The following is a 12,798-nucleotide window of genomic DNA, read 5'->3' as shown; positions in this document are numbered from 1 at the left end:
GCTTTAAGGAAAAATCTGGTTTGTTTTTGTAAAACCATGTAAATTCAGACATTTTCAGACGAACAAAGACATAGCGCTATTTTCATTTGATACTAGGAAACAATAAATTAGGACACCGTAGACAGTTAAGCTCTTCAACAAGCTGCACTAAAGGTACATCAATCATTTTGTGGCCAAATTCAAGATAATACACCATGTGCTCAGTATTATCACTTCACTGTTTCAGTGGATGAATCTGAGACCTATGATGAGCAGAAACAAATGTGTATAACCTAAAAATAACTTAGACGTAGAGCAGGTTACAAATGGTTTAAACAGTGCAACTAAGTGCCCAACATCAGTAATCAGGATAAGAAATAAAAGGCTGCCTCAGTAGATAATCACTTCCAGAAACTTAGGGCTTTAAGTTTGAGATAAAAATGTCAAGTTCCTTAAAACGGTGAGAAACTATGTGAAAAGCTCGACGCAGTGCATAATTAGCGTGGGATCTGGGCTACACACAGTATACACATAGATATAATTAAGTTTTGTTGATTTACTGTTGTTGTTTTGTGGTCTTTGGGGTCAGATAAAATAAAATTATCAAGGTAAGAAGGACCTCATTGCCTTTTCTCTTAAGCTGCAGCAAGCAAATGAGAAAAAGAAGTAAACATGAAAGAGAGAAGCTACAGAATAAAGTCTGGAAGATGCATTATACCTTAGTTTAGGTTCATTTATATAAGCAACTGAAGGGCACAGCTTTGGATCATGGGTGGGTTTAGTTTCACACAATACAATGACCACTAAAACAATCACAGGAAAGTGTTATTTTGGTCAATGTTGAGGAGCAGCTACTTTAATCACCCTATGATGAAAACTGTAAAAGAGAAAGTGCTTGCATTCACAATGAATAAGTCTTGTAAATTTGGAAAAGCCTGCAACATTTCATATCAATGTACAAGCTGTATGATCGCCTCAGAGGCCTGTTTAATGCATGCAGCTTAATTAAAGTGCACTTGCTGTGGTCTCTGCTATATTTGCAACTTTTATGCTCAAGGTCCTGCTCTCAATATTTTCAATGTTGTAAGGTCTTTTAGGACCTGTTACAGTGTAACATGTCCATCCATTCATCTCCTTAGCTGTTTATCTAATTCGGGGATGCAGTGAGGCCGGATTCTATCGTAGCTATCAGAGTGTGAGATGTGGTGTGTATGCTGGGTAGGACACATGCGAGCACAGGGAGGCCCCAGTGAACCAGACCAACCAACAAGTCAAACCCAGTACTGTTGGTCTGCATGTTAGAAATGATTGGCTGCATAAGACTGAAAAAATAGGAAAGTTGTTTAATCCTATGAAAAAAGCAGACTTCAGTTTTGTCTGTGGTGACACTGCCACCATATGGTGGAGAATGAGATCAGCAATTGCAGTTGGTGAATAAAAATAAAGATTTTATTATTTTTACACTGTTAAAAATCAGTCAAAAAATATCACATATTTACAAAATGAAACACCAAATACATCACAAATGTAATCTCAATCCTTTAACTCAACTATGACAAAAACAATTAGGATTATTAATTATTAGGATTACACTGTGACTAATATAAATAAAGTGTTTAAGTCTGATAATAAATTCAAAATGTAAAAAAGGCCACAAAGAACATTTGGCAATTTATAACAAAGACACAAAGATTACTGCGCTAACAAGACCTTACAGACTTTACGCTGTAAAGGCTGAATAACTACAAGGACAGAGGCGAGATACAACATAGTAAGTCACTGCTGTATCATCAAACTTTAGGCATCAGTTCCAGGAGTGTTAATGGCAGCAGCGCCTCGCAGAAACACCTTCCCTCCCTTATTACTGCTGTTCACAAAGTGGGACACTAAGCCATATAGAAGAGGTCTGCAAAATAAAAAAACAAAAGAATTGTAATTAAGTTTTCATTAGAGAAGGAAAATAGGTGACTGATAGTAATTATTTTAAATTGTACGCCTTTCAGTTTTTACTGGCGGTACATGGAGATAAGTGCTAATTTATTTTATTTCTTTTTAAATTAGAATAAATTCCCAAGTCATCAAGCCAGTGCACAACTATGATGAGGATTCATGGGGACACTGTCAAATTGTTACGCCCACTCTGAACATTCCCCAAAGAGTTCAGCTAATTTTTGAACATTATGTTCAGTAGCAGAATGTACTGGTATTTCTTAAATCCTGCTTTCTACACTTACACTGACTTGGAGCTTGGATCCTCAGTGACTTTCAGCTCATTCGCCAGGAACTGTCTGTCCAAAGGAACTTCGGGTTGGCCCGACTCTGAGAAAACAAACAGTGCTAAAAAATATTCACTTTTCTCAACAATAGTTGCTGGTTATGACAGCCACTGTCTTGACCAAGTCTACATAGTTGAGTCCACTGAGTTGCTACCATGTGATTGGCTGATTATACATTTGTGTTGACAAGCAGTTGAATGGTCGTAGGTAATAAATCATAATCATAATAATAGTAGTTACAGTTCTTAAAGTTTGTAAAAAAAAATAAAATTAAAAAATGTTGAGCTTGCACTTTTTTGGACCTCACCCACCTGCAGTCAGCACAGACGCTGTGTATCTGTACTTGTTGAACTCCAAGTACTCCCTGATGAGCTCGTTGATGATCAGGTTTTCGTGGGACAGGGGAGGTCGCGGTTCACGCTGGTCATCCAGGGCGCTGAACACCTCCGCCCGGATGCGAGCCTTCAGCTGGCCCAGCACACCGCGAGACTCCAGCGTTTCCCTCAAAGCTAAAATATTCACATTTTTAACACAGCAAAAAAAAAAAAAGGATAATAGATTGGAAAACTAAACAACCCCTATGGGTACAACGAATCTGTTTGGTCAGTAAATTTAGCTAACGAATGAAAGCGGGATGTTTTTGTACGACGTACACCGTACAGAAATTTACCAATTTAACATATTCTTGGTATTTTTAAAGCTATAGACCGCTTCGATAACAACTCATATTCATGTCAATATCTTCACAACACACTCTTTAAATCGTAGTAATTCTCAACCATTAATCTGTTCTTATTTTTATGAAAATGTTTATTACATGTCCTCCCCCTATGCTAACTAGCCTAACTCTGAACTAGCTGGCTAGCAGCTGTTAGCGCTGGCGAGCAGCGAAAATTTCCTGAAAAAATATAGATCGAATAAAGTATATTACGTGTTTAGCTATGCCGAATCGAATTATAGGTGTTAACAATAAAGGCGGCAATGGGTTGATTCATCCTTAAAATATCCCTAAAACCACTGCCATTTAGGTAGCTGACTTATTAAACTTTTGAATGGAGGCTGGTAAGGATGTTTCTGTGTTTTATAGTTTGCCAGTGTTCGTAGCTTTTCGCTAGCTTGTAAAATAACATCTACAATTATGTGGGTTGATCTGAGATCGTATTAGGATACTAGTTAGGAAACAAAATAATGAATTATGCTAATGGCAGTGAGCTCTTACCGCACTTCAGTTCAGTGATGGTCGCCATCGCAACGAGTGTTCCTATACAACCCACATGAACGTTTCCAAAAATAGCGCCCCAACAGGTGGCGGAAGACAACTCAGGAAGATAACACGAGAAGACTTAAAAAAAATCACAATTTTTATGGAAGACCAGATTATGTACAAGTGTATTTTTACTGTGATTTTTTGGGGGGTTTGAAGGACAACATGGCTGAGCTTTAGAGGTGCATTTGGTTCAGAGTTCTCAAGCACATGGCAATGAAATGATTGACCATATCATAAATATTATTGAAGTGAGCAGAGCATTCAAAAGCATTCGCATGGACAGAGTTTACTTAAAACTAGGAGTAGGCAAGGCACAGTTTACATCAAATGCAATAACCTATGATCATAAATAGTCTGTCAAAGAGAAAGAGTCTGACCACACTTATGTAAAATGCTGAAACATGGTTAGGTTAAGGGATTCTCATACACATCAAAATTCAGATGTTCAGCCTGGTAAATATAAATATTAAAATCAGCCATAAAATAGTTATAAGAGGAATAGAAGAAATAAAATCACAAAAGTGAAACAGAAAACTATTTTGGGTTTAGGAGAGCAATGCAAAAACAGCAAACATCAAGGTTGAGTGGTCCACCGCCCTACCACTTGGAGAACCTTTTTAGCTTTCCTCAGAGCTAAAAAAAATGTATAGTCGAAGGGGCGTTCCTTGGAAAAAACACTCAAATTACCATTTCTGACCACTGTCTATGTTGAGAAGACAACGTTTATGTTACTTGTTGAGATCAAGTCATTTAGAATAAAGCTTTTGTTTGACAGGAACAGAGGGCATTTTGTATTTCCACAAGACTCCAGTGAGTGTACATGTGCAGCAAATGTACTGGTATACCTGACACATTTAGGTAAATACTGTATCTTCTAAATAGAGAAAAGCAGTCCCAGAATGGGTCAAAGATGTGAATGACCCAAGTGAACTAAGATTGCAAATTTTACAGCTGGCCTGTGAGGGCTAAGGATCCTACTAAAACGTCTCACAATGTGACCCAATATCGGAATTGGGTTTGATAAAAGTGGACTGCTGACGAACAGTATCATTGGTGCTTGGATCACCTATTACACTACTCTCCTAACTGAAAGTATTTAAAATTTCTGGGAGCTTCTCCAGGACAGCGAGTGTAAAGCAGTGAGACACACACTGGTTCTGTCTGAGGTTTCTTTCTCTTAAAAGAAAGTTTTTCCTCCCCACTGTCGCCAAGTACTTGCTCAGAGGGGTTTGTCTGTTGGGCTTTTCTTTTTCATACTGTAAGGTACCGAACCTTACAGTAATACAGGAATTACTGTAAGGTTAACTGTTATCTTCAATCTTGTGTTTATACTATGGTACAAAGTCACTGACAGTTATTGTTTTATAGAAAGAATGCAGTACCATAAGTGAGTTCTGTTATGCTGTTATTGACCCTTGAAGCACATTGTAGCACCAGCAAGTGTTTAATGAAAAGCTCCCCCTGTCAGCTTGGGGTTGAGCAGCAAGCTCTGAATTTATGTAGTGTCTTGGCTAAGATTCCTCTGTAGTGATGGTATATTCAATTCTTTTTACTGAATCGAGAAGGATTTTCATGTAAATCCTACTGCTAAGATGAGTGATTGAAAAAGAAAAACAACTATTTTTATAGAGCAAAAAAAAAAAGATTTCTAAAGGGAACATTTATTTTTAATTTTATTTAATTTTATTAGTATTTTCCTCAAATGTGTCAAATATATATTTTCTCATCTAAATGAGGGGGTGAGTGAGTCCTGAGTGATTCGCTTAGGCTATGAATCAGCACAGGAGCAAGGGGTGAGTAACTCAAATGTGCTGTTAGCATGTTAGCAGAGCGATGCTACTGTGAACTGGGAAGCTTTCTACTCAGGGTTTTTTCTTCCAGTTCAGAGCAGAAATGCTTTTGTTAAGAAACTGGCTGTTGTTTTTTCCCCCCACAATTTTAATTATAAGCTAGATATATTTCGACTAATGAAATTAGTTTGCCAATAGCAACAGGAATGAGTCAGTGAGTCAGTTGGGCTTGTGAATCATTATGCACGAGTCAGTAAAGTGATTCTCGAGTACTGAGCGATTCGTTCATGATTCGCACATCACTATTCCTCTGCATGCCACAATATCAATCAAAATGTTTCAGTTTCATGCCCTGATTTCTGTTTGTTTTCATTGTATGTGAGTTGAAAAAAAAAAACATCACCAACTTCCTGTTTCATTTAAATGTGTAACCTACTTTGAAACCTTTCAAAAAATCGGAACATGGCAGAATAGGTTTAATAAAGCAGAATGTGATAGTTTTATATCTTGACTTATTTCAAAACACACATTCATTCATGTGTGGAGGAAGACAATGTAGCATTTTTAAAGGAGAAAAAAAGAGCCAGCTCAGTCTATTATTGTTACCAGACAAGAATATAACTATACCACATTTTGAAATTTTACATACAAGAAATTTTATCATTTGACATGTGATCAAGTGAAACATTTTGGATTTACTCAGTTTTGAACAATGCGATTTTCTGAAATGTAGATCAATGCATTTTTAAAGTAGACATCAAAGACAAGGATACACTTCCTTTTAAACATCACACCCACCTTCAGAAGGCATCTGACGCTCCTTATTGGCCCACAGTTTTCACTGATTGATGTCTCAGGTCACAGGGTTGAGCGATGATCTTGTTTAATTAGTTGTTAAAAGACAGAGTTGTGATTTAAATCATAATTCAATTCATCTCCCAGCTCTGTGATTAATTACTGCTGTAGGATTATTAAAAGTATACTCATCACTTCTAGTAGTAAAACAATAAACTGTGGGGGGAAAATCTGTGGTCTCAAAGAATCACCTGTTAGCACTTTAAAAATTGTTGAGCTGGATATGGCCATCTTGTTTGTGTTGAGCTTATTCCTTGGCCATTTGGTGAAGACAGGATACAGAGCCAGAGGGTTCTGTGTGAACCTGTGATGACACAAGTGCTGACATTAAGTTGTGCATTTTTATTTTACTATGAATGACAAACAGGAAGTTGGTACATGCAAGAATGAAATGTCCCCAGTAAATAGAACAGAATATTTACTGGGTGACATAGAGTTTGTGTTTTTGGTTTAATATTGTAAGGTAGTGACTTGAATACGTCACAGGGTGTCGCTGTTGAGCTGGAAATGCACTGTAGATTTGCCTAATTTTGACCATTTGTCTGCCCTCTTCTGTAGAGGGCGTCTGAATTATTGTTCAGATAAACACCAAGGTACCAGTAGCTGTCCACAGCCTCAATGGCCATACCTTGGATGCTTAGTGGTTGCAGTGGAGGATGTTTGTGCCTGCGGAAGTCTGACACCAGCTCCTTGGTTTTATTAGTGTTGATCTGGTGGCAGTTCTGCTGGCACCAGTCCACAAAGTCATTGGTCAGTTCTCTGTACTCTTTGTCATCCCTATCAGTGATGAGTCTGACTATTGCAGAGTCATCAGATAACTGCTGAAGGAGGCACTGGGTGGATTTTTGGGAGAAGTTTGCAGTGTACGGTAGATGGTGAAGAGGAACGGAGCCAGAACCATTCCCCATGGTGCCCCTGTACTGCAGACAACCCTGTCTGACACACAGCCCTGAGTTCTCACATACTGTGGTCAATCGGTGAGGTAGTCCAGTATCCATGTAGTGAGGTGATGGTCCACTCCTGTGTTCTCCAGCTTGTCCTTCAGAACTGTGGGAAGAATGGCATTAAAGGCATTAGAGAAATCTAAGAACATGATTCTCACAGTGCTCCCAGCGCCCTCCAGGTGAGAGAGGAAACAATGTAGGAGGTGAATGACGGCATCATACACTCCAATGCCAGGCTGGTAGGCAAACTGAAGTGATGAGCTCACCAGGGGCCGAAGCTGATTCAGGACCAGCCGCTCCAGGGTCTTCATCAGGTCGGATGTCAGAGCCACCAGCCTGTAGCTGTTGAGGTCTTTTGGACGTGGAGTCTTTGGCACTGGTACAACACAGGAGGTTTTCCAGAGCTGTGGGACTCTCCCCAGTCTCAGGTTGAAGATGTGCTCCATCACCCCACACAGTTTGTCTCCGCAGGACCTGACGACCTGAGCTGATGCCATCTGGACCCGCTGCCTTCTTGGCTTTAATTCTCATTTCCCTCCTAACCTGGGTGTTTGAGAGAGACAGGCTGAAGCCTTGTGTTGAATGTGTATTGGAACTGTTGTTGGGGGTGGGGAGTAGTGAGCAGGGTGAGTAGAGGAGGTGTGAAGTGTCTGAGGTGTCAGGGGTGGAACAGCAGCAGTGGGGGTGTGTGAGTCTGCAGCCGATGTTGAAGACTGCCTCATGGATGAATCAAACCTGTTATTAAAGAACTGATTCAGTTCATTTGCCCACCTCACATCCCCCACGGGCAGAGGGTTCTGATCTTTGTGGCCTGAGATGGTTCTAAGGCCTCTCTAGACTTTGTTGTTTTGCTGAAGCTGGTTCTCAGTCTTCTGCCTGTAGCTGTCCTACCCATTCCTTATCAGTCCTCTCAGCTCTCTCTGCACCCTTTTCAACTCCTTCTTGTCTCTAGATTTGAAGGATCTCCTCATCTGCTTGAGGAGGGCTTTAATTTCTGGGGTAATCCAAGGCTTGTTGTTGGAGAAACACCGCACAATCCTGGTGGGTGCAGTGTTATCCACACAGAAGTTAATATAGTCCGTAATGCATGTCACAAGGCTGTCAGTGTCCTCACTGTGGTCGTCACAGATCACCTCCCACATAGTAGACTCAAAACAGTCCTTAAGAGCCTGCTCACTCTCCTCTGACCATCTCTGCAGCTCAGGGGAGGGAGAGATGAACTTTATGCCCTTCTGCATTGGCCTACAGTAAGTCTAGTGTTTTATTGTCTCTGGTTGGGCATGTCCAATGTCCAAGTCCAGTGAGACATGATTAAAGTCCCCTGATATTAGAAGAAGGGCTCTCAGAGATTGCATTTGTAGTCTGCTGACCACAGAGTGGAGAGAGTCACAGGCTGCATCCACGTTGGCCAAGGGGAGGACATACTCTGTTATCGTGATAACTAGGGTTGCCAACCGTCCCTTAAAATACGGAATCGTCCCGTATTTCGAAACAAAAGTACACGTCCCGTATTGAGCTAATAAGGGACGCACTTTGTCCCGTAATACAGTGAGAACCAAAAGTAGTCTATAAATGTTTATGGAATTAACGCCTTGTTTGAAAACATAATTCCCAGCCCCTCTCCTGCTTTGTGACCAATGAGCTGACAGCACACTTATGACAATTCGAGTATGACAATTCAGATTACCGCTCATCTCATTGGTCGAGGAAAGGTCGCTTTCGGAGAAAATACCGGAAGACAACAGGTGACCACAACAAGAAGCATGGCCAACAGGGAAACAAACGCCGACACTGCGGTGCACGTCTCGGACGACAGTACACCTAAAGCTGGGCAGACACTGTGCGATTTTTTTCAGTCACATTATTCAGCTCCTGCTCAAACTGCACGATTGACTCACAGGGGTTAGAAGTTCATAGGTCACGATGTACTCTCACACTGTACCGCCCGATGCTCTGATGCGACCTGAGTGCTCACACTGTGCCGCTGTTGTGCCAAAGTAGTTACCCCCGCCATAAAATGAAGGTTATAACAGAAAATCTGTCGCTCTCTCTCTCTGTCTTTCACTCACACAGACACACCACCACCATCAACTTTGCTAAATTGCTAATGAAAAACATTGATCAGGCAGCTGTGATTAAGCAGCAGTGTAAATCCAACTATTTTCACGGTTGTTGTGGTCGTGATAATTTTGTGAGGCCACATCGAAAAGGCTCGGATGAGCTTTCCAAAGTTCTACAAGTTGTGCCTCCATCGCTTGTGTCCAGATCACACGCTGCACTGCCGTGCTGCTCCGTCTTTTTCACCGACGTTTACGTGTTTGCGCGCGAGCAGCTGCGGTGACACCCTCACGAGCGATTGATGATCGGGAACTGGTCGTGAGGTGTTAATCACTTCTCGTTACCCAACGTATACTACATGACGCACGATGAAGGCCAAAATCGGTCCGATCACTCAAAAATCGGCTCAAAATGGGCCTAAAACCGCACAGTGTAAGCCCAGCATTAGAGCAGCAATGTTTGTTCCCCTCAGAGAAAGAGAAGAATGGGAAAAGGAAAACACCTGGCTGGAAAAAGTTAATATGGGCATGTGCAGTGAATATCAGCGCTATGTGGCCAGAAGTGTGATAATATAATTTATTTTGTGTAATAAACAACTGCAAGGATAGATGATTACAACAAATAGATGACTAATACATAAAAGTAATACATAGGTGAATAATGATGATGAGTTATGATGCGTAATCATGGGAACAAGTGGGTTTACAAACAGGAGCAGCTGATTAGCATTAGAAAAGCTGAAATAATACCTCAACTGAAGCCAATTGTACTAAATGCACTAAATAGAATAGAATAGAATTCAACTTTATTGTCATTGCACATGCACAGGTACAGGGCAACGAAATGCAGTTTGCATCCATCCAGAAGTGCTTTAGTGATATAGATATATTACAATATATATTAGCAATTGTCAGAGTATTTTTGCTTTTAAAGATTTTATTATTCATATAATAATCAGCTAAGAGTGTTTATATTTCTGTTCTGTACTCAACCAGCTGCATATTTTAATTGCTGGCTCCCTACTTTATAACGGAAACTGCTTGCCTTCACATTATCAGTCTTTGCCTTCACATTGTCACTGTTTGCCTTCACACTAGCAGGAAACCGCCACCCACGAGTAAGAAACAACCTTGTAGAGAACACGAAGTTTTTTGATAAACCACACCTGTTTTCTTGACAAGATAAGGATGATATTTCCTTTTTTGTATGCTTCATGATGTGTATAAATAAAGCCAGACTGCACCAAGGAGGTGTGTGAGTCTCTCCCTGAGTCTCTCACCCGTGCACGTTTAAAACTGCTCTAAGTGTCTGAGTGATATTTCATTGCATCTGAGTACTTTGATAATAGAATATCTTTAACAGCAATAATATAGATATGTGAGTATATTACAGAAATGGGTCTATTATGGTATGTTATAATGTACACGGTATGAAGTATGTTGTGAATATTCTATAACTATAAGTATGTACAGGCTATGAACAGGATATAAATATGAAAAACTATACAGAATATGAAATAAATAACTTTACAGAATCCGAGATATACAGCTATACAGAAATGGGAACTATGCAAGTTGTAAACAGTTGTAGGATTAAAGATTATCGAATGTACAGAATGATTATTTACACAGAGCTATACAGTAGTGCAGTTAAGATAAGTGAGGGTGTAGATAGTTTCTACAGAGGCTATATAAAGTGCTAGTGGTTGTGAGTGGTGGTTCAGTCCATGTTATTATTGTGTGTTTGAGGGTACAGTTGTCCATTGTGGGTGTGTGTATGTTCAGTCCATGAGTTTAACGTGGGTCAGATGTCAGGAGGCAGAGTTCAGGAGTCTGACAGCTGTGGGGAAGAAGCTGTTCCGGTACCTGGTGGTCTTAGTCCGGAGGCTCCTGTGGCGCCTCCCAGAGGGCAGGAGGGTGAAGAGTCCATGTGATGGGTGACTGGGGTCTTTGATGATTTTCCCAGCCCTTTTCAGACACCGCTTCCTGTAGATGTCTTTTATGGCAGGAAGTGGTGCTCCGGCGATGCGCTGGGCAGTTTTCACGACCCTCTGCAACGCCTTCCGGTCCGAGGCAGAGCAGTTCCCGTACCAGACTGTTATACAGTTGGTCAGGATGCTCTCGATGGTGCAGCGATAGAAGTTCACCAGGATGTCTGAGGACAGGTGGTTCTTCCTCAGAGTCCTCAAGAAGAAGAGGCGCTGGTGAGCCTTCTTGACCAGCTTGGCACTGTTACAAGAATATTTTTCTTTCTATTGTTTTCTATTATTTTAAGTTAAGCAGGACAGAGTTCTTTTAAAGAAAGATTTACTTATATTCTCAAAAGTTAAGCATGACAGGCTTCTGTTTAAGAAAGAGACCTGTTTTATTGTGTTAATGTTGTCATTTTGAGCTAAAAATAAATAGCTAAATGATCATTTGTTTCACATGTGTTGATATCACAAAGAATAGAATATGCATCTACTTAAATCAACTTCAAGTCAAATGGTTAAAAAAATAATTTCACACACAAAAAAAGAGCTAGAAAATTCACCACACTGGGAAGGGTGAAGACAACTGGGTCGCCCGGTCCTGGCCACGAGGTGTCCCTTATTTATTTTTCAGGGAGTTGGCAACCCTAGTGATAACATCCCTGGGGAGGTAGTACGGAGGCATGCTAATGGCTAACAGCTCAATGTTTCTGCTACACAGTATTTCTTTCACAGTGATGTGTCCAGGGTTACACCATCTGTCATCCCCTCCCCCCCTTCCTCTTATTAGTGTTGGTTTTCCTCTCTCGTCCCGTCCGCCCGCAGCAGTTGCAGTGTCACGCTCGTATCCAGAGTTAGTGGTTTTAGCCAGAACTCCGTTAGCATCATGATGCTACATTGCAGGTATTCTGACAAAACATCCTACCTATCAAGCTGTCCTACTTGTTGTTACTGCGCATGCGCAAAACTCAAAACCGACCATGTTTTCGGTGTTAATAGTGCACGCCTATTTTTTGATCCGACCCCGATCTCGTGCGTGCAAAAAAGGGTTATTATTATGTTTTACCATTTTATTACAGTTAATACTTGTTTTCCTTAAGCTGTTGTCAATTTGTTAACTTTTCAAGCTAACATGCGTTTTGTTTTGATGCTCTCGTTTACTGTTTTAGCTGTTTGGTGGTTGTTGAAATTTTGTGAGGTTTAACCTGATATTCTGGTGTTTCGGGCAAAGTAATTTTATATTTAAAAAATCAATTCAGGATTTTAATGAATGATATCACGTTATCCAAGCTAGAATCGATTTTAATCGATAAATCGATAATCAAAACCCACCCCTACTCTGTACACCCCAATCCAACACAAAATTACACAACGCAGAGTCCGGGCTGTAGGGACTCTGCCCCTGCACTGGTTGCACTGGTTGGGTTACAATATTCTTTGAGTGTTATTCACAGTTTTGACTCTCTTTTATGTCTTAGGCTCTTATTGACTGTAGTTCTCCCTCCCTCAGTGTTTATCTTAGGCTGTGTATAGTCTGTCTCCGTGTTTTCTCTGTGCCGTTCCTGTGTTCCTCGTTTCATGTCGAGTCACCCTTGTCTATGTGTTTATTCATCTCCTCTTCTCTCCATAGACAGTGAAGTCTCCCTGTTCTCCATGTTTG

The 12,798-nt window shown here is 40.6% G+C and overlaps 2 protein-coding genes across 2 annotated transcripts; both read right to left on the bottom strand.

Annotated features, from left to right (window-relative positions):
- Positions 1-1,406: 1,406 nt before the first annotated feature.
- Positions 1,407-3,629, bottom strand: cep20 (centrosomal protein 20). Its single transcript, XM_004538928.4, has 4 exons — positions 3,475-3,629; positions 2,567-2,764; positions 2,214-2,298; positions 1,407-1,885 (listed from the first exon to the last, which is right to left on the bottom strand). The coding sequence occupies exons 1-4, from the start codon at positions 3,500-3,502 to the stop codon at positions 1,777-1,779; spliced, it is 420 nt and encodes a 139-aa protein (XP_004538985.1). The 5' UTR covers positions 3,503-3,629; the 3' UTR covers positions 1,407-1,776.
- A 2,865-nt stretch (positions 3,630-6,494) lies between these two features.
- On the bottom strand, positions 6,495-8,547 carry LOC143419053 (uncharacterized). Its single transcript, XM_076885171.1, has 2 exons — positions 7,378-8,547; positions 6,495-7,214 (listed from the first exon to the last, which is right to left on the bottom strand). The coding sequence occupies exons 1-2, from the start codon at positions 7,640-7,642 to the stop codon at positions 7,138-7,140; spliced, it is 342 nt and encodes a 113-aa protein (XP_076741286.1). The 5' UTR covers positions 7,643-8,547; the 3' UTR covers positions 6,495-7,137.
- Between the last annotated feature and the right edge of the window lie 4,251 nt (positions 8,548-12,798).

Source organism: Maylandia zebra, linkage group LG6, assembly GCF_041146795.1.
Source record: "Maylandia zebra isolate NMK-2024a linkage group LG6, Mzebra_GT3a, whole genome shotgun sequence".
Taxonomy (NCBI): Eukaryota; Metazoa; Chordata; class Actinopteri; order Cichliformes; family Cichlidae; genus Maylandia; species Maylandia zebra.
Note: the sequence above shows the minus strand (reverse complement) of the source record. Positions and strands in the feature narration are given on the sequence as shown.

Coding starts and splice junctions, on each gene's coding strand:
- cep20 (XM_004538928.4), bottom strand. CDS start 3,502: ATGGCGACCATCACTGAACTGAAGTGCG. Junction 2,765..3,474: donor CATCACTGAACTGAAGTGCG/GTAAGAGCTCAC, acceptor TGAATATTTTAG/CTTTGAGGGAAACGCTGGAG. Junction 2,299..2,566: donor AGCGTCTGTGCTGACTGCAG/GTGGGTGAGGTC, acceptor TTGTTTTCTCAG/AGTCGGGCCAACCCGAAGTT.
- LOC143419053 (XM_076885171.1), bottom strand. CDS start 7,642: ATGAGAATTAAAGCCAAGAAGGCAGCGGGTCCAGATGGCATCAGCTCA. Junction 7,215..7,377: donor TGAATCAGCTTCGGCCCCTG/GTGAGCTCATCA, acceptor TTCTTCCCACAG/TTCTGAAGGACAAGCTGGAG.